General features: G+C 35.0%; 3 protein-coding genes across 6 annotated transcripts; all 3 read right to left on the reverse strand.

The window, feature by feature from the left end:
• Positions 1–730: 730 nt before the first annotated feature.
• LOC107827773 (rhomboid-like protein 15) lies at positions 731–7567 on the reverse strand. 2 transcript variants are annotated; one of them, XM_016654976.2, is made up of 13 exons: positions 7422–7567; positions 6187–6352; positions 5348–5651; positions 5124–5156; positions 4943–5034; positions 4704–4777; positions 3619–3713; positions 3465–3534; positions 1960–2129; positions 1412–1463; positions 1276–1332; positions 1096–1167; positions 731–1017 (listed from the first exon to the last, which is right to left on the reverse strand). In XM_016654976.2, the coding sequence occupies exons 1-13, from the start codon at positions 7443–7445 to the stop codon at positions 1012–1014; spliced, it is 1215 nt and encodes a 404-aa protein (XP_016510462.1). In that variant the 5' UTR covers positions 7446–7567; the 3' UTR covers positions 731–1011. The 2 variants fall into 2 exon arrangements, with proteins under 2 accessions (XP_016510462.1, XP_016510461.1); XM_016654975.2 differs by having other exon boundaries at positions 3465–3537.
• Positions 7568–11442: 3875 nt separating this feature from the next.
• LOC107827772 (uncharacterized) lies at positions 11443–15774 on the reverse strand. Of its 2 annotated transcripts, none has more exons than XM_016654973.2 (4): positions 15401–15772; positions 13632–13790; positions 12486–12567; positions 11443–11940 (listed from the first exon to the last, which is right to left on the reverse strand). In XM_016654973.2, the coding sequence occupies exons 1-4, from the start codon at positions 15734–15736 to the stop codon at positions 11792–11794; spliced, it is 726 nt and encodes a 241-aa protein (XP_016510459.1). In that variant the 5' UTR covers positions 15737–15772; the 3' UTR covers positions 11443–11791. The 2 variants fall into 2 exon arrangements, with proteins under 2 accessions (XP_016510459.1, XP_016510460.1); XM_016654974.2 differs by having other exon boundaries at positions 11857–11940; positions 12427–12567; positions 15401–15774.
• Positions 15775–18329: 2555 nt separating this feature from the next.
• On the reverse strand, positions 18330–27819 carry LOC107827771 (syntaxin-132). 2 transcript variants are annotated; one of them, XM_016654972.2, is made up of 13 exons: positions 27640–27819; positions 24960–25079; positions 24739–24795; positions 22557–22605; positions 21841–21929; positions 21683–21756; positions 21051–21093; positions 20909–20969; positions 20769–20794; positions 20589–20666; positions 19125–19205; positions 18873–18938; positions 18330–18771 (listed from the first exon to the last, which is right to left on the reverse strand). In XM_016654972.2, the coding sequence occupies exons 1-13, from the start codon at positions 27655–27657 to the stop codon at positions 18598–18600; spliced, it is 936 nt and encodes a 311-aa protein (XP_016510458.1). In that variant the 5' UTR covers positions 27658–27819; the 3' UTR covers positions 18330–18597. The 2 variants fall into 2 exon arrangements, with proteins under 2 accessions (XP_016510458.1, XP_016510457.1); XM_016654971.2 differs by lacking the exon at positions 27640–27819 and adding an exon at positions 26148–27386.
• Between the last annotated feature and the right edge of the window lie 76 nt (positions 27820–27895).

Consider the following 27895-nt stretch of genomic DNA (forward strand, 5'->3'; position numbering starts at 1 on the left):
TTATTACTAACTGCTGCCACCACCTACTATTATCAACTACTACCACCACCATACTCAATCATAACCGCCACCACTACCACCACCCCACCCCCATCACCCCCAACCACAATTACACACTCACCCACTTCAACTACTACAACCAACCATCTCATCACCATCAACAATCATAGCCGGCACCGCCCACCATTATAAACTACCACCACCCACCATCCTTAACCATAATTGCCATGGATACCAATCACCACAAGCTACTATCCATAACTACCACCATCAACCAAAATCACCACCCATCACCGTCTCTAGTTGGCATTCACAAGCACCTCCGTAGCCATCACCACCACCAATTACCATATATATATATATATATATATATATATATATATATATATATATAGTATTTTATTTGAATTTTATATTTATTAATTTTTAAATAAAGATAAATCTTAATACAACATTCAGATATATTCAGATTCAGACGTCATAATCTTAAATAATATTAAATAAACAAATGAGGCAAATGAGCTTTGTGTGCTAGGAGGATTCGAAATCGTGATGTAGTTCCATCATGCATTCTTTAACACAGATAAAATTGCTCATCATGTATAACAACTATCAGAGCCGAAATTCCTGTGTTAGACCAGAAACTTAATGGAAAAAAGGAGGAAAAAGAAAGATAGTTGCAGTTAGAATTGCAATTAAAAGAAAGAAAAAGGAATTGATTACCACATTAGATGGAAAGACAGGAAAAGATAATTCATTGATATTGCAGCATTTAAAACCACAAAAGTAGATACTGTATACAATTAAGATCTGCTTTATGTGGGTCAGACGTAAATCACACACATAAAGGCTTTCTCCCGGAAACTATTGCCTATTGGGTAAATTTGATGTCAGAAAATATATACAAAAAAGAGGAAGAACCCAGGGCAAGTGGTAAGATAACTGGTTTTGCAGAGCCTTGGCATTTTGAATCATGTAGTGATGTTAATCTGATGATTGCATTTCATATTATTAACCCTGCATATGAGACGTTTGAAACCGTTAAGAATAATTAGCCCCCCATGTCGGGGATAAGAAACAGACGAAAAGAAGTACCTGCTGGCTTAAAATTTCCACAGCAACATTTAAGTCCCCTTCAGCTGCTGCCAGTGCAACTTCTACTTGTGTCTGAGAAAGTCAAGATCGTTAGCACATTCATGAGCCAGAAGTTAGCGCATTCATGATGCATTTAAACTAAAACCACCACCATTAAGCGAATCTGAACCATAAATGTACCTTCTCAAAACCCATTGCAACTAGCTTCTGAACCTTTTCATCTGAGGGAATAGAGCCCTATATACAAAGAGATACTTTTAGCATTGACAATTGTAAGGATAACAGTTAGCAAGGGTCCAACGTCTAGATCATATACCTGCTGTCCTAGCGGTCTGGTAGCTCCGGCCGTAGTATCTACTGCCGATTGTCTGAGTTGTCACACAGAATCAAAATATAACTATGTGTTTAGAGCAAATCACGATACCAAGCTCTTAGGTTTTAACAATAAAAGTTGAGCTATCAATCTCTATCCGCAGTTGAATGCCAGCCAATTATTGAAATTCGAGGCTCTACTATGATATGGATTATTTGATATAACTCTACTTTGATATAGATAGAAATCAGAAAATCCGGAAGAAATTATACTGTGTAAACGAAGTCGAAGTGTAGTTTTGTGAACACATTGAACGAAACCAGCTTTTCCTATCTGTAGTGATATAACTTAAACTTGGTTACTGGATATGCCAATTTCAACACCTGTATGCCAGCTAATCACTAAATCGGATAGCAGTATAAGTAGGCAGCAGAATGTGAAATGCAATTAAAAACAGATCGATCTTCGTGCAACAACCAATGATTAAGATAAATTCAAAATCGATATGATTACCGTCAATTTAGCATGTAACAACAGTCTGTTTCTAGTACCTTCCAGTTAAGCTCCGCTCTCCACCTATTGCCGCTGGAGCTGAAATACGCTCAGGGCTCTCGCTACCACTCAGGAGCCTGGCCTGTAATGTTGAATCCTGATTTCCAGTGGAGGTTTGAGAAGTCAGAGTTCTTCCTCTCCCAGGAAACCTGGTATCATCTGCCACCGGCTGCATTTTCAACAAGTTAACAACTTGATAGACTTCAATTCAAGATTTTTATTCTTATCTATACATTAGGACACACACAAAAGAGAGCTATGTAAGTAGCGACTATTAAGCAGTTGTGTAGTTTGTTGAGAATTCTGCAAGAGAAGGGTTGATAAGTACATCTGCGAGACTCATCAATACACAGGTTAGAGGATGGCATTGACTTTCTCTCATTCACAGCCCACTACAGACCAAGCTCAATTACAGCTTTACCTACTTTGTTAAAAGAAATTTCTACTGACAAGAAAAGGAGGACAAGATAGACACTACACTCAAGCTAATTTGATAGGGAAATAACATCCATACCCTCTCAACTCCTTCTAATCTAGATCAGTCGATGGGACATTTGAGAGAGAAATATGGGCTCGTACCACATTAAGTCCGAGAAATCCCCTCTATTTCATGCACACTCAACTGTTTATATTTTCTATCAATCACCAAAAGTTCTCCATTCCAACTTCTGTGATTTTTCTTCCAAAATTCTAAGAGGAGGTAACACGTGCTTTGAAAACTTATTCGCTCTATGAAATGGACTCAAATCCATTTTTGTGAGATAATAGAGAAGATTCTATTTTAACAAACCTTGTAGTTCGCATATTTATGAAAACCTTCACTAAAGTTTTGCAAAATTAAATTAGGATCCCCACTCCCAAGAAAAGAAAATAAGAATAAACAAAGAAGAAAAAGAATAAGAGGAAAAAATAAATAAATTACTCTACAAGACACTGACAAACAAATTATACCACTTCATATAGTGGTGCTGTTTTAAATCTTATTCAAAACCAGAAAGAGTTAAAAGAACATACAAAAATTACTTAATAGGAACCAAATAAAAAAAGAAAGAGATGTTGTTTTCTATTTTCTTTTTCTTACCTGATTCCAACTAATATGGTCTCTACTTACGTTCATTTCAATCACTACTTTGGTGATTACCTTTAAATGTGACAACAGGAAACTTGGGTAGGTTTGTGCAATTATTCTCACAGTTACAGGGTTGCAATGCAATTTATAGAGTACGAAGGTCAACAGTCTCAAAGATAACAAGACAGAAGTTGTTCTCCCTAATAAGCTTCTCATCACCAGCATTGAAATCAAACAAACATAGGGTTCCTTTGTGTCATTTATCTACCATCTCTCTCACTGCTATTCATATATTCCTTACCCAAAAAATCTACCAAACATAGTTTCATGCATGTACTATTTCTAAAGAGAAGCAAGGTCAGATTAATCCAATATCCATATGTTTATCTTCTAGTGTACTCAGAAAAAAGCCAGTCTGGATAATCTGGAAGATACCTGAGCAGAGTTCTCTCTCTGTGGCATCCATGAAGAAAGGTTCTCCCAAATATTTCCAGAAAGCACTCCACTTCTGAAAGGAAGAAACATCACTATTTTTGCACATGCTCAGATTAAATCAGTAAGATTATACGAAATTAAAAACAGGATCTACCTGGAGGTTACAGTTTGATTTGAATGTGTGGGCAGGTATCCTGCACCATTACCACCAGTGCACATAATAAACTTTGGTCGCCTCACGCAAGTTGACTGCCCAAAAGATAGATATAAGTATTTTGCTAATTTCACTTTGTCATTGAAGTGCATCAACCAAAACGAAATTGAGAGGTGGGCGAGGGCTTAGATGTGCCATTAGAAAAAAGCATGCTTCAACCACTAAAATGTTACAATGAACTGAACTTTCAATATAACAATAATTAACAAACAATTTTTCTCCTGTTCAAGTTAAATACACAAAACCTAAAGGGACTTAACCGGTTTGACAATCAAAAGGGAAAAAGATGTGAGTGCCTTAATTTTGGATAGTTTTCGACAGCTATAAAAGTGTTTCCCCCACAGGTTGTGATCTTTTGGGTCTTCTCTTATCAAAATTTTGGGTTCTTGTCCACTCCCTGGAGTTTGCCATTCTAGTAAAATTTTACATTTACCAATTGAGAAAAGAATGAACCAGAGATATAATACGGCCTACTGAAACACTTATCTTTGGGATTTCAGAGAAGGGAATATATAGAATCAGTACAAGGACTTGAAGCAGCATCTACTTAACGACATTGTTATCGCCTAGGACAAACCACCCACGGCAGCAGTAAACGAGAGGCAACAATGTCTTGTACTAATTAAGATGCAAACACATTATCTTTTCGGTTGGTTAACCACAGGACTATTTTGGATTAAATCATCCGTCCCCTGTCAGCTATTAGTAGTGTCTCTGGCTGTGACAATTTACCATGCAAATGCCCTGATCATAGGCTTAACTTATTCTTTTTTTTGTTTTGATAATAGGCTTAACTTATTCTTATGCCATAGTTCTTTGTCCTATTTAAGGTTTTATTATCTACAAGATGCCAAAAAACCAAGGTGGGAAGTTAAGTATCAAGGGAAAATGAAGCAAACAAGCAAGCCAAGTCAATCAGAAGGGTGATGCTCCATGTCACTTTATACCTCAAAGTTGAGCACACAAGTGGTTTAAAAGTTAAGAAATATCGGAGTATCTTACTGTCATTTCTTTAGAGAACTTACTAGATATGAGGAAGATTCAATAGCCGAGAAGAAAGAAGTCCCCGGTATCAAAACATTGAACAATCCATATGTACCTGGTACCATCAAGAAAAGGGAAGGAAAAAAGAAAAAGTTTTAAAAGATATATGAACACAAATTAAGATGTAAAGATTGTGGACGTAATTATCATGATATCACAAATGACAGGGAATAGAATTTTGAAAACTTGAAGAAGGACCAGCAGGGTGAAAGTTACTTACATGCAAATCCAGACAAAATACCACACAGATGTCCAAGTAAGGAGACATTAGTCATAACAAGCTGAAACACCACCAATAATATCAATGCATACCTAGTGGAAAAACAATCAATATTATAGCATAAGATTCTATGATGTGAAACGTACAACAAAGTACAATTATCGGAAAGTTACACTGTTACCATGTAGCAGGCACGTTGAAAAGCCCAAACACACTGCAAAAAGAAGCAAACTGACATTAACAAACACATGATTCCAACAACTCAAAATTGATCTAAGGTGACCAGTCATATCTAATTTCAGACAGTCTTTTTCCCAAACCTATCTGTGAAAGAAACGAAGAAAAACCATACTTTAATTGATTTAAAAAGAAGATACAGTATCCAGAAACAGGAAACAAACAAACCTTCTAGTTTGAGCCCCACTTAGACTCGTCTCAATCACAATCATTGAAAATAAGATGCCTGAGAAACCTATAGCACATTCGTCCATAAAGTATGGAGAAGGATGAAAGGGATTATGAGCAACCAACAATGCTATAAGAAGATGGAATAAGGCACTGCTAATGGCCAACAGAGCAATTATGTATAACAGGCGCACAGATCCCATAATCCTCTCCAGCTCAGAACCCAAAGGAACCAAAGCTAACATATTAAACAGAACGTGCAGTAGAGAACCATGAAACAGAATTGAGGTGAAAATCCTGTAAACTGACAGAGAAACACAAAAATAAAATGGTTGTCAACATAAATAAGATACAAAGTTATGCTAGAAATGACAAAGAAAGAAAGGATATCAAAATTATAGTTCCACAAAAGGCATACATGCACTGTAGAGAAAGCAAATCAAAGTTGAAATTGCGTGATTCATTGCGAATGAATGACAAATACGAGTGGTATCTTTTTGAAAGTTAAGTATGTGTGTGGCAAATGAACGAGAAGAGTATGAAAGAGTAAGGGTGCCAGCAGCTTTTGAGCAAGTGAACGATTAAAACAATTGATCATCAGAAACTAATTCCTAGCTAAATAACCACTAATCTTTCATGCCCCCCCCCTCCCCCCCCCCCCAAAACTCATCAATGGATGCTAGACAATAGCAACGTATAATCATCCTCAAATTCAATTGAAAAGATTAAATCAAATTTATCTTTCAGATATGGAAAGAGTAATTTGAGTGCAGCTTAACAGGATTTCTTCTTAACAGGCACATTTTGATATATGAGCAGCACTATAAGTGACCGTGTACCTTGAAATCGAGAAATTACAGCAGAGGGCCAGAAGCATACTTCAGCAAAGGAGTCATATCCAACCAAAAGGCAAACCAAGTAAATTACCCCACAAACAACCACCACTGAAGATGTAAGTACAGGAATTCCTTCCCACCACTGTCCCATCCTTGTCTGCAATCCCGCCTACAAACAAATGGAACAAGTGAGTCAACATAAAAGCTATTTATTCCCACTAACCCGTCTTTCAATTCCAAGCTAGACATAAATCATAATGCAGTACTAAGAAATATGTTCCATTTTAATTGTCTGAAGTAGGAATATGTAGAACACGAGATAAAATGGATAAGATAAGAAGATAATATCTCTAGTTGCTTCTTATCGGCAGAATAATAGAGTAAAATGGTGGATCTGATAACTCGGTAGTCCATGATCTTAATATCACTTTTTGCTTCACAGTGACACTTAAAAATAAAGAGCTAATAGAAGTCTTTTGAAAAAAAAAGAAAAAAAAGATAACACATAATTTGGAATGAAAAGAACTGATTAAAATAAAAAAAATCACTGGCCAATCCATTATAATAATGAATTGCTTAAATGTTAACGAATTCAAGAGGAACAATCATTCTTCAAAAGCAATATAAAGCACATTATCTTTGCAGCCATACAGTGACATAATCACTGCAAGAATATAAAGAACATTACAGTTATTGAATATAAACTTTAGTAACAACATCTGAAATCGACTGCACTAGCTGAGGCAAGGTTACAAAAAAAAAAAAAAAAACTTTATGCAAATGCATTATTGCCCGTGAATTCCTCATTAGCTTTGCCACCATTACACTAAATTTTCACTACTCGATTTTAATATATATTCAATAAAAAATCACAATAATTTCCAATCGTATCATCAAAATATGTGGTGCATGTCACAGTTACATACAGTCAACAGAAATACTCCCATTTCCCATAAATAGTCCCTCAATAAATGACATGACCAAAAAAGAAAACTAACTTCCGCATCATGATTATGAAAATACCTTATAATTTTCAATAATGCTAAAAAAATAACCCTAAGTTACTGTAATTCTCCATAACTAACTTGATCAGAGATTCAGAATTCAAAAATCAAGCATTTTCATTACATTTTCATAATCCCACTACTTTTCTAACTTCAATAAGAATAGAACCCTAGCATACAAAAAGGATAAGTGAATAACTTGTAGATCGAAAATGAAAATGATGAGAAAATTACCTCAGAAACAATGTTTGGTCTCATTTTCACTGAGTTTTTTCTTCTTTCGAGATTTCCAATTCGAACGTTGTTTTTTCAGGTGGAGTGTAGAACTCAAGACCGTCTCTTTATATATACTCCTGGTATGGGATCGGGTCTGATAGTGTGATTGGCCGAGAAGCAACAGTCAACAATTTTAACAATTGTTTTTTTTTAAAGTATTTTTTAAAAAAGTACTTTCGGAGAGAATCTACTTTATGTTTTGCTAATCACTCTGAAAAGTACTTTTGAACAATAATTTATGTTTGACCAAGCATTTCAGAAAGTAATTTTAAGTATCAAATTACGAATAAAGACATGAATAGATTTACTTAATAGTTAATATTATAAGTAAATAAATAATCTTAAAATTTTATTATTACAGACATAATTAAATCTTTTTATTTTATTTAAGTAAATATGAAAATATAATTTAAAAGTACTTAATTCTTTTAATATAAGTTAAATATATTAAAAATCATTCAACAAATATAAAAACATTCACCCCTAAAGTCACTATTTATTAGAAAGTTATCCTAAAAATAATAAGAAATATTTATACATTAATATCCTAAGTATTAGGTTTAACAGTTATTTTGGTATATACTATATTTTGTTAAGGGTATTTTTGGCAAGAAGAAAGTCAAAACTGTTTCTGATTTTACTTTTGGGAAGAAGCTACTTTTTTCTGCTTCTCAGAAACTGCTTTGTTTCTTCCCAAAAATACTTTTTTCCTCCAAAAAGGCTTGGCCAAACACCTAAGTTAGGGAAAAAAATACTTTTGAGAAAAAAAAAATATTTTTGGCCTCTTGAGAAACTTGGCCAAACAGGCTATGAATCTGAATCAATTCAAAGTCCGATCCGAATCCATTTGAGAAAATGACCATCTACGGTCCCCCATGTTTTTCCCAGGGAAAGTGCACAATTAGCCACTAATTAGAGATGTTACTCTTTAGCCACTGTTTAAAATGTATTTACTGTTTAGCTAATGGTTAATAAATTTTTACCCGCCCAAACGAAAATATCCCTGTGCTAGACATGGATGCTATGTAAATATTAAGGACATGGTGTCCTTAACTTCATGAATGTTGTGTAAATATTAAGGACAACGTGTCTTGTATTTGCACCTTCCGTTGTTAAACTTTAGGATATCAGGTCCTTAACTTCATATGTGCAGTATAAATGTTAAGAACATGGCGTCCTTAACTTCATATGTGCAATATAAATATTAAGGACATAATGTCCTTAACTTGTATTTGCACCTTCTGTTTTTAAACTTTAGGACCTCATGTCATTAACTTCATATGTACAGTGTAAATGTTAAGAACATGATATCCTTAACTTCATGTGTATAGTGTAAATGTTAAGGACATAATGTCCTTAACTTTATGAGTGTTGTGTAAATATTAAGGATTGGTGTCCTTAAATTTATGAGTGTTGTGTAAATATTAAGGATAAATTGTCATGTATTTGCACCTTCCGTTGTTAAACTTTAGGACATCCTGTCCTTAACTTCATATGTGCAGTGTAAATATTAAGGATATAGTATCCTTAACTTCATGAATGTTGTGTAAATGTTCAGGACACCATAGCCTTAATATTTACACAGCACTCATGAAGAAAGGATAAAAACATCTTTTCGTATTAATTTTAATAGAGTAATGGCTATTTTTGCTCATCATTAAAAATACTGGATAAAAACTAAATAACATGTTAAAAAGTGGATATCCCACGCCATTTCTACTTTTTCCCCATTGACACGAAATGGCCCTCCGGCCCAAACATATTACATCTAATAGCCCGAAATGTCTATTTTGTATATTTTTTGTATAGTGACAGTCTATTTTGTATATTTTTTGTATAGTGACAGTCTATTTTGTATAATTTTTTGTATAGTGACAGTCTATTTTGTATATATTTTGTATAGTGACAGTCTATTATATATAAAATGTGTAGTGACAGTCTATTTAGTATAATTTTGTATAGTGACAGTCTATTTTGTATATATTTTGTATGGTGACGGTCTATTTAGTATATTTTTTGTATAATGACAGTCTATTTTTGTATATATTTTATATAGTGACAGTCTATTGTATATACATTGTATAGTGACAGTCCTATACAATTCCTCTTGCTTTCTTTTGTTTCTAGTTGGTTGTAATAGATTTGCCTACAACCTTGAATTAATGTGAACCTCATTGGTTAAGGTATAGAAGCTACATACAGAATTGAGGAAGATGATAGGTACAACATTGGCATCATAAATCAAAACTCCAAAGGTGTCGTACTACTCATGAATGTGAACATTTCATCAACAATGTACAACATAAAGAAAGCAAAGAGTATTTGTTCGACAAACAATGGACTTTGTCGCCTCAATCTGTCATACCCTTTTACCCAATATGCTGTTCTGGCAACACATGATACTGTAAGTACCCAACTAGTATATTTTTACAAAATCTAGAAAAAGATCTAATAGGAGAATACAACTTCCTCTTACAATAGGAGGAAGAATTTTTGAAACTCAAACACCAGCGACCCTCCATTAAATCCGGCGACTCTTTCTTCTCGTTTTATTTACTGTTTTTGGGGCTTTTGATATTATAAAAATCTAGATCTAAAAGATAGTTTGATTGCTATTTGGATTTCGGCAGATCTGGCCGGTATATAGCTTTTTCGGCGACCGTGAATTTTTCGGCCACTGATTCGACTGGTGAAGTTTTCCGGCACCATTTTGGGCCGAAAATCATTTCTCCAGTGAACCTATATTTGTGCTTGTGGGTCAGATGTATAATTCGGTGGCTAGCCACTAAAATCACTTTTGGGCTATAAAATGTATATTGTAATTTTGGGCTACATATATTATAAGTTTGGTGCGAATAGCTATAAATGAATTTTGCTCAATCCATTTGTAGCAACCCGCTTGGACTCGAATAGTAATCTCTTCGTTACTAAGTTTTCTGTGAGGACGTGTCAATTTCTTCTTTTTCTTATCTATTTATTTATTCCATACGACTGCTTGAATATAGTGTTTAGAATATTTTAATTCAAAGATGTTTTTCATTATTGACGCTTTTCCTCCTTTTTTTTTTCTTTTTTTTTTTATTGAGGTTTAAATAGGAAAGTTTGTATGATGTTACAATTTATAATGTATTTCTAAGACATAGTTTTATTAGTTTTGGGAAAATAAAGTCAATCTTCTTCCAATTTAACTTAAAATTTTAGTAATATAATCAAATTGGAATAAAGGGATCAGAGTAGAACTAAAAAGAAAGTAAATGCAAGGTTAGAATTGTGACGGTCTGCCAACAACATTCATCTCAACTGACATATCAACCACTAGTAGAAATTGTTGTTGTTACTTCAAACTGGTTGGTCAAATAGTATGCAGTGTCACCCAATCATCATTTAATTTCCTATGAGGATTTGTATGGTCAAATAAATTTGCATCCTCTGCAATTGCAATGCCAGCGAGTTCCAAGCGACAACCATGTACTGATGTAAAGATCGGTAAAAGTTTACTCGCACTCGAACTTTTTACTCACACCTGATGTTTACATCAGCTTAATACATACATAAGACATGTCTTTACCTACACTTCAATCACTAAATCAATGTTAATTAGTACAAATTTTCGCATTAATTTATAACTTAATTATGATAAATTAATACGATTTCGTGTAAACACTAAAGGGTTGTTTGGTTATTGGGATAAAGATACTAATCCCCGGATAAAATTTTGGGATTGTATTTATCCCATATTTAGTTATGAATATTAGCTAATATCGGTATAAATTTTATATTAAAATGATAGTATTAGTTATCCCATATAGAAGGTGAGATAGCTAATCCCGTAGGATAACTCAGCCCATGAGATATCCTTATCTATCCCACTATTGAACGACCCCGGTTGTGGATGAATTTGTACCGAAACAAACCACATGGTGATAGGAAGGTCAGAGTTAACTGTGCCGAAAAAGAAATATCCAAACAAAAGTAACAAGGCACAACTTGGAGATAACAAAGTACAATCCATGAAAAAACCTATAAATGAACACAAGGTAAAGATGGATAAGGCAGAACTGAGGGTAAAACGCCGACAAAATTTGACAAGTTGTACGGATACTGGGTTTTCAAGCACCTTAAATAGCGTGAAACCAGAATAGAGCTATATAGTTATTTCTAATATTTTGTTCTTTTAGGTATGTTTAGGTAACTGAAGAAGGTGTACAAACAATATTTCATGAAAGGATGTTGCTAGCTTGAAATATGATTTAGAAAGCTTCTGTCACGAACCACTGTCAACCTACAACATTTTTGGTGAAGAGGATTTCCGATTGAACATGCGTTTGTTACGCCTGCTCCCAGCCACCTAGCCTCGTCCCTGGGTCATAGTTTGTAAACAGTCGAAACTCATTGCCTAGTTTGCTCGAGTGATGTGGCCTAAAAACGCATGGACGTAAACCCAAGAGCTCCGAAGCCCTATCAATTTGCACTTCACCTGCATGTCCAAAAAAAGAAACGAGAGGTTAAAGCACATTCAAGGCATACACTGGTTATCTTCAAGACAGGATATCCTTCTTCACTTTTCTCCTTTTTGTTCTTCTCTCTTTGCTTTACTTCAGTAGCATTCTCACTCTGTCCTTCCAAAAAAAAATCCTCCTCACTAAACTTTGGAGACGGATGAAAGTCGATAAACCTTGTCTCTAAACCATTTGATGGTTTTGACTTTTTAATCAACGTAATATTTGCTACTAACCTCCACAAAAGATAGGGGGTAAGGTCTGTGACTCTGCGTACACACTACCCTCCCTAACCAACTTGTGAAATTACACTTGGGTTTTTTGTTATTGTTGTTGTTGTAATATTTGCTACTACTATTAAAATTAGTAAGCAGCTTCATGACAACCATGAAGAATGAAGACAGGCAGAAATAACTACATTCAATGTTTAATGATCCTTAAGAAAAAATAACAAGATTCAATACCTATTAACAAGATGAACAACGGGAGGCCAGGTCCCAAAACACCACATAAAATTCGGTACCTGTGAGTAAAAGCAAGTAAGGTTCTCCTGGTCTCATGAGAAAAGAAATTGTTTGAGCAACTTTCTCTAAGCATTCCCGACTCTGAAAATTAAAAAACAGTTATTGAATAAGCCATTGCATAAATGTCAAACTTGCACACAACTAATGACAATGATGTGAATAATTCACTTTCATAGCATTCCCTACTCAGAAAAGTAGAAGAACAAATGTGAATGAATCATCGTACTTTGCACAAGACAAGTAACGTCAATAATGGAATTAATTCATCTGCATCGTCACAACAGTGCATAAAAGCAGTTAGTTTTCTAACATAGATAAAAGAGGTTAATTGAACGAGAAGTATATATTCTTTTCTAGGTTACAAACAGCCTTCTAATATAGCTGAAGATGCTCTAAAGGTCATTTTCAGGCAAGCCTATCTTCAGGTTCTTTTTAAGTAGGATCCTCCCATTTTTAGAGAGGTAATCCATGCTGACCTTGAGGCTTAGAGGTAATCCATGCGGACCTTGGAAATGCAGATTAATAAAAAGTAAAGACAATGCAAATAAAATAAAAAAAGCAAAAGAAACAGAGGCAAAGATAAAAATAGTTTTATGAGCAATTATTTTTGATAAATAATGTTTATGAGCATTTTCCAACTAGATATTAATAAATGCCTGTTGCCCCAAGAATAACAAATCAGAAAAATGAACAATCAAAGCAGCATAGAATTCTCTCATTAATGGAGACCAGTAGAAACTGAAAAGAAGCATGAGGTTAATAGGTGAGTTTTCTGATAGAAGACAAAGTAACATTTGATATTAAGGTGACTAAATTTAGAGAAGAAAAGAAAAGGGCAAGAATAAGATTCACATAAACACTTGCATGCCACACTATGAAACAGTCAAGTTTGGGATACTTTCATGCAAACTATGCACTTTTTTATATACCATCCCATCCAAAGGTGAGAAACCCATAATTAAGCAATGAATGATCTTCGACAATTCTGACTATAAGGAAGACAATTTATTTATAGATATCTCTTAAGTATACAGGGAATTTCAGAAATCAAACTAGTCATAGGTAAAGATGAAATATAGTACAAAAAAATATATTCTTTAATAATCATAGAACCACTTCATCATACAGCACATATCAGCTCTCACCAGGTAAGGAGGATCTGCAACAATTATTGGATATGAGTGTTTCAATGATGAAGGAAGATCTTCTGGTTGGTTGTAGTCGTAGAATGTGAACTCGCTTCCATATTGTTCAAACCGTTTGTCATACTCCAAAAGTTGTGCTGGCACATTAGGGTCAATTTTCTGAGACCGAGAAATAAGACAAAGCATTAGAAGTTGGAAAATATATCAGTTCACCATGAAGAACTAATGATCAAATAACAGGCAAATGTAAGAAAAACGTCGGGAATTGCTTCCCAAGCACTTTTACTAGTGCAATGATATGGTTGAAACAATATGACACAAATTATAAATTTCTTCCACAATCCGCAATTGTGCATGCAAATAATTTACATACATATATGAAGATGAAATAGTCAGAGAGATACAAATAGAAAGGGAATATAGAAGAATGTACACAGAATACTTCGATTTAAGTTTTTGAAAAGAATTTCCTTTTCTCATGTGAGTATTGCTTTTGCATGCTAACTTTTTTATTTTTTTTAATAACCATGGTGTTTCCACGGGAGACCTGCTACCTCCCAGCAACAAGTACCAGGTAACTCTATCCACAAAGGTTTGGACAAATGGGAAGAAATCACCCAGTATTTTTTGCCTCCGTTGGGATTTGAACCTGAGACCTCATGGTTCTCAATCCACTTCATTGACTACTAGGCCAAGCTCTTGGGTGCTTTGCATGCTAACTCCTTATGAACTAGCTCTGATGCTACAAATGTTAATAAACTGTCCCTGTTCTTCAAAATATATCTAATGCTACATATATTAATAATGAACAATCTCTTTTCCTCAAGTTTATTCCCTGTTAACATATTTTTCTCACAATGAAAATCCAGCTCATCTGTCTTAAATCTTATTAAATTCCTAAACTTGCTCCTTCATTCAATCAATCAAGCATATATAAGTGCTTCTATTTCAATAACTAATTTTTGATCATCTTTACAAGGACAAAAAGATTGCTATTTTTACTAGCTCTTTTGAAAGAAAAAAAAAAAGTAATTTGTTTTAATGTCTAAACATAAAAGAACAAATAGTTATACATTATACAAGTTTGACAATTAAAATACACTCAATTATCAAATAATTGTAAACTCCGCTAGATAAATGAACAACGTTCCTTAATCAGAATTTCAAGTATTATTGTTTTTTCTTTTTATTTTTATTGTTTCTTGAGCCGAGGGTCTATCGGAAACAGCCTCTCTATCTCTATGAGGTAGGGTTAAGGTCTGCGTACACACTACCCTCCCCATACCCCATTTATGGGATCAAAGTGTGTTTGTTGTTGTTGTTATTCTTTTTTCTTTTTATAACAGAATTATCGTTGTTTCCAGCTAATTAGCCTGTCTTCTACCTTCTCCATCTAAACACCAGTTCACTAGCAGGATTCGAACTTGTGAGTTGCGCCTACCACACATTGTGCTGTACTACCTTCAGTGGCGGAGCCACAACCAAGGAAGTGGGTTCAATTAAATCACCTTCGTTAGAAACTTGTTAAAATTCACGGCCCAGCCTCTGAATACCTTTGCTATTGAATCAAAGCCCCAGGGCCAAGAATTATTCTTCGCATTTTAGGAAATTTTCCAAAAGCTAATTTTCTTGTCAAAGATGAAATTAACAATATTCTTAGATTATTTACTGTGCTTTATCGGTTTCACTTACTGTGAGAATAAACTATAAGCAAGACATTCTACGCTGTAACAGTAGAATTGAAATAATCAAACCTTAAAATACCTCACCTTGAGGTAAGCGTAAAGCGTGGGGCAAGCAATGCAAGCAACCGCCGGCGAATCAATCGACTGGCAAAGAGCGAGGACTTCAGCGGCGACGGTTTCAGCTGTTTCGCGATCGTACCAGAACTGGCTGAGCCGCCAATCCTCCGTCACAAGAGCCACCGCATCCTCCCCTTGTTTCTCCACCGCCGCAGCTGACGAAGCTTCCGCTAGTGCTCGATTCTGTTCGTCGAGGAACTCTTTAAGTGCTTCTAGTGCATGAGAGCTTAGCGCCGGCGTATCGTCGTCGCCGTCGGCCTCCAAACCGACGTCGTGGTGTATGGTGTCTTTTGCAGTCTCCATTTTTGCTAAACCCTCGCGAGCTCGGAGCTTTTCTACAATTTTGAAATTAAAAGAAAAGTTAAAATTACATATAACCCCTCAAAGTATGGCTCATATATACTTTAAACCTCCCTGAATTTTGATTGAGACTTATAGCCTGTTTGATCTAGCTTCTAAAATCTAATTATTTTGAGAAGTACTTTTTTTAAAAGTATTTTTTAATAAAATATTTTTGGTGATAATCGATTTGTGTTTGACTAATTAATTTAAAAAATATTTTTGAGCAGTAATTAGTGTTTGGCCAAGCTTTTGAAAACTGTTTCTAAGTGTATTTTTCTCAATAGTGCTTCTGAGAAAAATATTTTTGGAGAGAAACTACATTTTTCTGCTTCTCAAAACTGTTTCTGCTTCTCCTCAAAGCATTTTTTTCCTTTTAAAAGTTTGGCTAAACACATTAATTTTTAGCCAAAATCACTTTTGACCAAAAAAAAAGCTTGGTCAAACAGGCTATTATTCTTCAAGTGAAGTACGTTTACCATTTTTTGTGTCAAATTAACTTCCATAACAGTTGATAATAGTTTTTTCTTTTGTCTCAGAAATCTGACAAATTTCAGTAGCAAATACGGATTCGATGATCTAACTAAATAATAATACTATGGTTTGGGAGAAAATAACAGTATCTATAATGTGTTTATATGGCTCTAATTAAGTCATCCACAATCTTTTATTAAGTTTGTCCAATTGTCTATGCACCATGATATTTTTTCCGTACACCAAAAAAACAACAAATTGAACATAGAAATACATGTTAATGCTTTCTCATTAAGTGAATTATAATAGTTGAAGCAAATTACAATACCCCACGGCTTGGACTAGAATTCTTAATTACTCCAAACAAAAGTAATGACATTATTGTCACGACCAGAGTTATGAGCCTTCAAAATATTGAGAGGGCGAGCTTATTCTTTATCAACTATAAATAGTACAAAGGAAAAGATAAGGCTGCTCCCAGATCGACAGGGAAAGAAGAAAAAAGTCTCTTCCCAGCTAAGTCCTATGATGAGTAGGAAGACTGGCCTCTCTCCTTAGTGGTCTATGATCCCCAATGCCTTACTACTAGCCCTTGGGCTTGCCTTACGCTTTCATTCAAGCTAACTAGACAGGTACGCAATCCCATCCCCAACGCAGATTAAAGTAAGATTTTTGCTCAATGGATACAAAACAGCCATGCTTTAGCACCTGGTGCAACGACTCCTGGTGCAACAGCAAGTACCAGTTTAACTTGGGGGTGGTGATTTAGTGGCAGTGGGGGGCAAGGTGGCTTTGTTGCGTGCCAATAAACCGAGCCACCAGATTTGAGAATAAGGTGGGATTCCTGGATCTAGTGGCCGGTGAATCATTGATCAAAGAGCAGATTTTAGAGAGATTCTTCATCGATCTAGTAGCCGGTGAATCACTGATCAAAGAGGAATTTCAGGTGGAGCGGTGAAATGCGTAGAGATCGAAAAGAACACCAACGACGAAAGCACTCTGCTGGGCCGACACTGACACTGAGAGACGAAAGCTACGGGAGCTGAGAAACAAAAAAATGCACTGCTAGCAAAATGAAGCTCATAATCTTTAGCCATTTATTTAGGAAGAAAGAGATGGAAGCTGATGTTTGAAATAAGATATTTGAGTTTGATAGTTCAAACTTCAAAATGGAGGTTCATGTTATTTGCTGACCTATGCAAATATATAGTAGTACTTTCTCATCATTTCAAGAAGAATAAAGGGGTTCTATGTAAAAAAAAAGTCAAAATTTCTAATTTCAGTCTCAATTCAGACATCAATTTTTTATTCTTTTAAAACAAAATTTGCATAATTAGAAATAAAATATTAAAATATTGCATAATACAATTTTTCATAATTAAAATGTATTCAAAGAATGTTTGAAAAAATTGTAGTCAAAGAAAAAAGTTATTGACTCCTCAAATACTAATAGTGTCATACAAAATGGAACGGACAAATTACCGGCTAGTTTATAAATTTCTTTTTGTTTAGCTATGGTTAATAATTTTGACCAGGCAAAAGGCTGATGGAGGCAAAATTGCACTCATTCAAATCAATATGAATCAATAATGTTAGGATTGATCAATTTGTCAAATTTTAGGAACTAGCCACGAGTTTCTTGATTTTGAAAAGAAGATAAAAAGAGGTAATTGAATTTAGCTTGGAAATTTTGATGGAATTTAAGTAGCTTCTGACATTTTTTTGGGGGAAAAAGATTTTATTGTTCATTCTACAACACGACTTGTGTCAAAATGACAATGGCAAAGATAGTAAGCAAAGAAGAATTAATCCAACGTATATAAAAATTTTTAGTTATATTAATTGTTAAGATCAATCTGAACAAGTTAAAGAAGCTGATTTCAAGCTAAGTTATATTAAATGATGCTATATTTGGAAAGTATTAAAGTTGAGCAGAATCAGACTGCAAAAAGGATTTAAGAAAAATTCTCATTCTTTTGGTTAGCTGCAATAATCTGCAAGCTAATATTCAACTTGTTAATAAAATCTTCCTACACAACCTCGTTCACGCAAAAGACATTGGAGTTTAATGCACGCAAGCTGGCCCAGACACCACGATTTCAATAAAATTTGAATGAATAGTATTCTTCCAGTACAGACTACAGAGTAGTATTCTCCCAAATCCCAACCAGGTAAAAATCAAGATTGTAAAGAATAGATTACATATTTCAATCACAGGTCAGACTCTATAAATAGAGATAAGCCCCAGGGTCCACATGTACAAAACCAAGAAATGGTATATATCAATAGCATATCCAGTGATAGTATCCATTATATATATGTATACATTGCTTAACTGGGTGATGAATAAGTTAAGCACCCTTGTTACTGCTCCATGGTTTAATCACACCAACGACGATGATTGCAACAATTATGAGGAGGAGGATGATGGCAAAGCACATCCATTTTCTGGAATTCCTTTGTAGTTTCTTTGCCTTTTGTAAAGCAGTATTCCCTGATTGCACATGGTCTACAGCAGTTGATACCTGAAAATTCGGGTTGTTGGAAATGAGGAAACATAAAAGTATACCAAAGTTCCCATACTTATTTTAAAGAGGGATAATACAAGGATAAAGAATTTCAGTACCTGTGATTCTATATTATCAAGCATGTCTCCTTGAGCATCAACCAACACTGCTATGTCCAAGAATATCTGTGTTGCAGTATACGACAACCAGACATCAATATGTATTACTCATTTATCATGTGCACCATATATATATATATATATATATATATATATATATATATATATATATATATATATATATATATATTCCTTAATTTGTCATGTTTCCAAATTGGCACCAGACTAGATGTGACTAAGGAAAGTATATACCTGTTGCAACTCAAGAAGCTTTCTCTCTAATTCTCTGACTGCATCATGGCGCTCTTGAATTTCAGCTAGAGTGCCCATTATCTGCAAGCCGCCAACAATGAGAACCAGTATACTATTATATCACCAATCACTAAAATTTCAAGTGCCTCGCTAGCAAGATTATTAACGTACCTAAGCTTCTTTATCACACAAAAGGCCAAAAGTTTGCATGTAATATTATTTATTTAATAGAACACGAAGAGAGAATAAGGAATATGGATCAGGGTGGTTAACTTTCATTGTATATTTCGGGCTCTAGTTGTTATGTTTCATCATACTTGGTCATTAGATCAAGATTGGCGGCCAAAAAATGATATGCACTGAAATAATAACATAAAACTCCAGAAAATCTTATCAATTTCAGTCACCAAAATAATAACCCTTTCCCACTATTATCTGCTGCCTCTATCACCAAGCGGCCAGAGCTAGTTCCCCTGCTATCTCCCCTCTTTTGAACATAATTCCAGTATGTTGCGTCATTCACTTTTTTGAGTGCTACACTACTCCAAGGGAAAGCCACTGATCAATCATTAGCAGCTTGAGGATTAAAAAGATCTTTGTCAACTTGGCCTTATCCAGCTCAGGAATTTTTCAAAAGGACAGGAAGAATAAGATTACTTGGTTTCATATACTACAGAAGTCAAATCATGAATCTCCTTCCCTCCTTTTTTTGGGGGGTGGGGTGGGGGGTAAGGATTCAGATGAATGTTAATAACTTTATGGTGGTTTCCAGCGAGTTGGAAAGCAGCTAAGACTTTCTTCTCTTATGTTTTTAGGGGAAGGGATGTGGCATTGACATTTAACAGAAAGGGAATATATAAAGGAATAAACACAACATAACATTAAACAAGAGCTGTTTGCAAGATGTTATGATGGTCACAAGATACTACAATCACCTAACATGGTCCCCATAGAACCTCTGCCGTATCTGGAGCCTGAAGTATTAGCATCAGATCATCCATAATAGTCATTTCCTACCGTTCAATCCATTTCTAGGAATTTGACGATCTATGAACTCTCCCTATCAAATCTTAAGAGGGTTGAAAGATGGATCATTCCAATGTCGTCAATAAAGCCGCTTCTGAGATGGTAAAAGAATGTTGCTGGAGTAAGGCATCACGGGCTTTATGTGAGTCCAAAAAACATACCTAAACATTGATTGCATGTTAAAGAATTGATAAATAAAACAGCACTAAATGGAATAGGATGGCCCAATTCCATGTTTAACAAAGCCAGTGGAAAAGCCAACAGAAACTTAAGCTGCTTAAAAGCATGGACTTCTAAATCCCAGAGATAATAGCTTCAAGCATTCAGATATTGATCCTAAGTGCTATGTGAAGAGGTTACATGCTAATAACACTAGGGCATAAGGTAACAATACAAAGTAAATAAAAGGAAGAGATTGCAAAAACAATTGAGCAGGACCTGTCCTCGCCCTTGTTGCTGAATAGCTTTCTGGAATATTTGTTCACTATCCCCAGTCTCTATCAATCTATCAATAGTCTGAAGTGAAAATAGAGGGAAAACAAGAAAAGGGGGCAAATAAGAAGATATACGAAAAAGAATCTACGTTCTCAATGAGTCACAAGAACTACAAGCTTTTACCTCTTCATCAGCTCGATTACCAGTCACTGTCGACCACAAAAAGAGAAAGATACAAAAAAAGAAAAAGAAATAGCAATTAGAATTTGTTTTAAAACATTTAAAATCCATGCAGAAAATTCAAACTCAGAAGTTTTTTGCACCTGTAAATACTCGTCTTTCAACAACCTCACGATATTCATGGTGGATGTTTTCCCTTAAAGTCTGCAAATATTTCAAATCAACTGAACCTTAGAGCAAGTAAAGCCTAGAGAAAAAGCCATTCTTAACTAACGTCTTACATACCTGAAACTCGGCCATCTTATCTTTGAACTTCTTTTTCAAGGAACTGCAAGCATATATAACAAGTTAAGTGCATACCATAGGTATATCAAGATAAGTATTGAGAATGTGCAATAATGCAAGAGGGAAAGACTAAGGAAAACCATGAGGGCTTCACTTTAACAAATTTTCCGATGCATTAAGCACTGACAAACTGGAAACTACTTGCTGAAGTGTTTCCACATGTGTGCAAACTAAAAGGAGGAAACACACTGTTTCTGTTTAACAGGGATTAGAACCACCCATCAAATAAATGAATTACTAAGAGGAGGAAATACACTGAAAATATTCTGCTGTCCACAATCAAGTTCAACAGACTGTACATCCCCTAGCACAACCATTATTTACTCTCCTGATCAGAACAAATTCAAGAATTCAAACTCTATTTACTGTGAAAACAATAGTGTTTGGGACTGAGGCGTAGTAGTAGTTGTTGTTGCTTGCCCCAGCATAGTGTCTACATACGTCATAGCCAACCAATTTGAGCATCTCTTTATAATAAATTTGTGATACCCATTCAACAATGTCAAAATAACAACTGTGTGACAATGAAATAACTATCAGAGAAACAAAGGAGACAAAGTAGTCGAAATTACACTGTTGTAGCTGTTCTTGATCTGTCAACAGCTGATCCTTTACCACATCCCGGCTTGTTTCTATTGGCTAGATTCTGCAAGAGAATAAACAATAGATTGAAACAGAGAGAAAATAAAAGGACCAAAAGTAAGACATGTAAGAATTTGATGTTACTCACTTCTTTATCAAGTTCCTCAATTTTTAATTTGATTAATCGAGCTATTTTTCCGACTTCATCGACATCTTTTTCCATTCGCTGCTTAATTGCTGCAGGTTACAATTTTATCGATTAACAACTACCTACTTAAAAACAACAGCAAACACATAAGGAAAATGGACTTTCCCAAGCAAAGGGAAGATCTTGCTCAGTGCAAAAGTCCCATTTCAATTTTTATTTTTATTTGCTACATTTGCAAAACCAAAAAAAAAACATTCAATAAACTGCACCTACATGCTTCAATTTTTTTTGTCAACATTCTAAATTTAAGGACAGAGCACTAATCCATTCTCAAATTGCTTTAGGGCATGCTCTCATATTTTATCTGTACTTCTAATGTGTTTATCATTTGTAGAAGTGTACAATATGGTCTATGTGTTACATAAATTGGGATAGATACTTATAGATAAAACACCTAAATTGGAATAGAGGGAGTGTCTAATTATCTTATGTCTTAATTCATTCTACTTTCTATTGTATGGTATACCAAGAAAATATTTGATTCAACTTTGGTAACACATTAGGAGTTCCTACTCCGATCAAGTTAAACTAAGTTCCATAAAATGGGTTAGAGTGAGTATATAATATATACTACGAGTCCAAAATACCATAATCATGCAAATCAATGGCTATATGACTTGCTCAAGTATTACAACTGCATAAAGATGGATTATTACCTTTCATAGCAGCAGCTTTTGTAACAGCCTTTGATTCCTCATGAGCATCCTGTTAAGAACATTGGGAAGGATCTTTAAGTATTTACATATCTACCTAGTATTTCAAGAACAAAGAAATTACACGGATCTTCTAAGCTCATACATCTTCTGCTAAGTGACCTACAATTTGAGAGAGAATTATTAATTCTAGAGGGGATATATAGAAGAGCCTTCTAGTTATGTAGAAGAACACGATTTGTCTCTGGAAGCTAGGTTATATTACAAAACAGCTAAAGGTCAAAATGGCAGTCAACCAATTATCTTTTTGACACAGTGCTCTTAATAAATCTAAACATCAATGAACTAGGGGAAAATGAAGTTGCGAAAGATTACAATTAATATCTAATAAACCGTCTCGGGCAAGATGTATACTCAAAATATTCATTCTTCAAATTGTAGAAGAATGATGGGTCTGTATGGTTTTCTTCATATGGGATGGGGTCTTGATGGGTCTGTATGGTTTTCTTCAGAGATGAAAGCCTTAAGTGATGACTGTGAACGATTTGTTAGTTTCCTTCCCGGTCATATTTATTCAAGCAAAAATGGTATGCCCATACGAAGCTCATTTCTGAGCCTGCTTCATTTATGTTGATAAGCCATCATGTTTCCCATACGATCAGCGTACTTTTCCTATTTATTTCAGATTTACTTTAGGACCCTGTTGGAAACAGTCTTGAACTCTTATTGATGGTGTAATTATTATCTCTTGATCAACCAAAGGAGTAATTACATGTAATTATTACAAATTTGCAACAAAATAACTTTTAGGATAACCAGTGGAGCTTCATGAATCTTTTAGGATAGTTGGGATGCTAGAGTGATGTACTTTTGATAATGTCGGTTAACATAAATCCTCTGACATTGTACTGATGTACTGGCTGAGCAGATTTTATATTACTTTCTAATCCCTCTACAAATAAAAAAATTGTGAGACTGCAATATAACACCATTTTTTTAATGTATTTACAATGTTTAAACTTGATTTAGCAATGTAGAACATGTCGACCTTAAACAGAGGTTCTATTTGTCCTAGATAAAGGAAGATCAGCATAATGAAACATTACAGGAGAGGAGCTCTATTGAGTTTTTGTTAATCTAGAGGGAGCCCGTAAATAGAACACCAATTCATCTGTTATATGACTTCTTTTTCATTTTGGAACGTTTTAAAGTTTGACAACATTTTTTGATCTCCGTACGCTAAACTTTTTGTTGTATTAAACTAACTATTTCCACTACTTTAATATTTTCTTCCTTAAACAACTCCTGTTAGCATCTTAAACTCTGTGTGTTCAATACCCTCATATAAAATTAAACGAGTATTTTTTTTTATATTTGCTTATGTCCTTGGAGTGGGTTGCTCTAGTGGTGAGCACCCTCCACTTCCAACCAAGAGGTTGTGAGTTCGAGTCACCCCAGGAGCAAGGTGGGTAATTCTTAGAGGAAGGGAGCCGAGGGTCTATCGGAAACAGCCTCTCTACCCCAGGGTAGGGATAAGGTCTGCGTACACACTACCCTCCCCAGACCCCGGATTATACTTGGTTGTTGTTGTTGTTGTTGCAAATTGTAGAAGCTCGTCAGAATACTTATCAAAGAAAAGGAAAAGGAAGCTCGTTGTAATTTTACTAAGAAATTGAGATACACAAGCTTATAAATTAGGTGGTCAATATAAAGGAAGTTAATCATATAACGCATTAGAGTTTTACTGGTTTTAGTATAAATATCCAAATCCAGAGGAAATTTAGAATGTGGCACCTTTGTGTGCTTGATTAGCGCATCGAGGAATGCGAACTTTAAAACAAAATCACTGTATGTAAAAGTTGAACCTTGGAGCAAAAAGATGTTCAATTAAACCAAGAAGTTACATTAGAATTTCAAAGACCTCGAACGCATATCTTATAACACACAACAAGAAACCAAACTCAATAAAAGAAATACAGGCATGAGCCTGCTCAAATAATGAACAAGTTGTAAGAGATAGAAGCAATGTCTCTGAGACAGAAAAGTAAAAGAAAAATGGAAAACGTTTGAAGTACTCAAATGCACTTTCGAGGAAATTAGGTGCCACTCCTTTGCATGATTCTAATGGCAATTGTACCTTTTGAAGAAAAAGATTCAGAAAGGAAAAAAAAGGAAAGACATATACCTGAAGTTTCTGGAGTAGTCCGTTCAGTTTTTCATATTGTTTTTCAATTTGTTGAACCTAGCACACAAAGATAAGTGGGGAAAGAAATGGAGGAAGTGAGAAAGCTTCATGAGATCAACTTCAAAATGCGCAGAGAAAGTAATTGAAGAAGGGGAAGGAGAGGGATAGGACAATCATGCTATTATTCTTCCATTAAAAAAGAAACAAGATTATTTATAAACCTTTTTAAAGAAATCGTCGAGGCCTAGCTCCCCGGAATTCATTGCTCTTTGGGTTCCCATTTCAATATCTCCATTTCTATCATTTTGATGCCTAGGGGCCTCCAAAGTATCAAAATCATCCTACAAGAGAAATCAAGCTGTTATAATATGAAAAATGAAATATTATATGCTTTTCAACAAGTGCATTACCAAAAGGATATAGATCTTTATATTGAGTATTACATGCAGCAACATGCTTCAAGGATTATATCAAAGCCGACATGAGTGAATGAAGTTAAAAGACTAGGACCACTAAAATAGCACTAAATATACTAAACTTTTGGAGAAGTCTATTGACACAGACATCGAATATCCTCCGAAATCATTAGTAAAGAAACAAAAAAGTAGTCCTAGGATAATCATTTTTTATGTAAAAATGGCAAAACAAAGGCCATTAATTTACATACATCTTTTTTAATAATAGTGGTATCTGGGCCAGCTTGCACACTTCACTGTTGCACCAGGTACCTTATTTTTACGTACATCTAATACTACATGAAGAAAATCCAGGTTCAATGACAGTTGGCCAATGACAAACAATACCCATAGCTATTAGAGTTTTACATGCTACATTGAGAAGGATAAGGATTTTCAGGTTGTCAGACTATGTTGCTCGGACTCTCCAAAAGTGCTGCCGCACCCGTGTCGGATCCTCCAAAAATGTACTAAGTTTGGAGGATCCGACACGCACCCAACAACATTTTTGAAGAGTCCGAGTAGCATATCAGACCAAAAAGTTATGAAGAATATACAATTTATAGAGCGAAATTTTGAACTACAATTCACATATCCAGTTATCAGCTCTTTGATTCAAACTTACAGCACAAAGATGGATCTGATTAGTGAGTAGTGACACTCTTTCATCTATTATCATGGAGATTGAGATAGTTATAATGACACCATATTAGCATTTGTTCCTTCTTATTTCAGCAAGACGTTAGACCGAGCACTTATTAGAGAACAAAATGCCAACCCAAATATTGCTAAAAGGTGTAAAAACATCTTATAGTTTGACAATTCTCGGGTCGAAAATGTGCCCCGGAGAGGAGTCTACAGAGGATCATGAAACTTTGCCTCCTAATATATAATCTTACCAAAAAAAATGTGTTCAAATATGTGCAGGGAAAAAATATGGACACTTTTTTTCACCTCCATAACAGGGAAACAATTGAGAATAGTGCTCCTGGAAGGAGAAGATTTTGAGCCTTTTTCACCCTCCATAACAGGGACACGACAACATTCAGACATAACCATTGACAACGAAGCCTAAGAATCACTTGTCTTCCTTGCTGTAGTGTTTTGTAACGGCATAATAAAAGAGCTTATATAATAAAATTTTGCATTAAAAATGCTTATAAGCGATGGAAATTCCAAGAAGTGGTTTTCCTTCACTTCTTCTACCCCTTACAGCAGTAAGTTTAAAAGCCAACTTCATCATAGTGGCAAAGAAAGGCCAAAGAATGCAGCTTTTTTTTTTGATAACCGTGGTGTCCGGGCCAGCTTGCGCGCACCTCGACTAATTCCACGGGATACCTGTCACCTCCCACCAGCAACAGGTAACTCTATCCACCAAATGGAAAGAAATCACCTAGTATTTGCCTCCGCTGGGATTTGAACCTGAGACCTCATGGTTCTCACCTACTGCATTGACCACTAGGTCATACCCTTGGGTGCCAAAGAATGCAGCTTTTTAACAATTGTCATGATCCAAATGTCATTTTGTACTGTCTTTTTCATTCCTAACTTACTCATCAGCTAGAAGCCGTCAAGAATACACAATAATAAACAATTATTTACTACAGACACCTTTTTTTCCTTAATCAAATCAAGAAGAAGAACATGGTAAGTTGAGTAATGACACACAAATATTTGACCATTTAAGCTATGAAAAGCGAAACAAGGGAAAACACATAAAGGTTCACTACAAGTTTTTGTCTTTTTTCCATTTCTTTGTCATTCTCGGCTGTCATTAAGAAAATGGAAAAATTGGGTACACAGGCAAATAAAATCTGATCCTTTGAGCTATGAAAGCATTGAAATACCCACAAAAAAAAACGAAAAAAAGGTCAACGAGTTTTGTTCTTTTCCCAATTCTCAGCTGCCAAAAGGATAAACAAAAAATGACCAATAAAACATGAACCCTTTGAGAAATTGAAAGCAGTGAAACATGGGAAAAACCAAAAAGATTTAACAAGTTTCGTTCTTTTCCTATTTCTTTGTATTTCCCAGCTGCCATACAGATTTTTTTTAAAAAAGGTTAAGTGGCTATCATGACAACTAAAATTTGACCCTTTGAGCAATAAATGAAGTAAAACATGAAAAAATCCAAAAGGGGTGGACAAGTTTTGTTCTTTTTCTCATTTCTTTGTATTTCTCAGCTCTCATATAGATCAAAAGACAAATGGTAAAGTAGCTATCATGGCAACTAAAATATGACCCTAAGTCGAGGTCAGCATCGTCCTAAAAAAAATAGACCCTTTGACCAAAGAAAGCAGTGAAAAATGGGAAAACCGAATAAGGGTCGAAAAAGATTTCATTCTTTTCCCAATTCTTGAAATTTCTCAGCTGCCATATAGATCAAGAAAATGTAGATACAAAACAAATAAAGAGGGGGTGTTAGGGGGAAATGTAGAAAGCTTACATTTAAAAGGTCGTTCATTGTGGAGAAGAATGAGAGATCTTTTTGGTGCTCTCTCTCTCTGTCTCTCTCTCCTCCGTAGTTTTCTTCTCTATAAGTTTTGCTTTCGACCCCTTTGAGAATTTTAGAGAGAGAGAGGGGGGGAGAGAGACAGAGACAGCGATATGAAAGAATGTGCTTTGCTGTTGCAACAGCGTGTGAATATTCAGTGACAGCGCGTGAAGGAAGGTTTCATTTCTTCAATTCAAACCTTCTGTTA

Source organism: Nicotiana tabacum, chromosome 24 (assembly GCF_000715075.1).
Source record: "Nicotiana tabacum cultivar K326 chromosome 24, ASM71507v2, whole genome shotgun sequence".
Lineage (NCBI taxonomy): Eukaryota > Viridiplantae > Streptophyta > Magnoliopsida > Solanales > Solanaceae > Nicotiana > Nicotiana tabacum.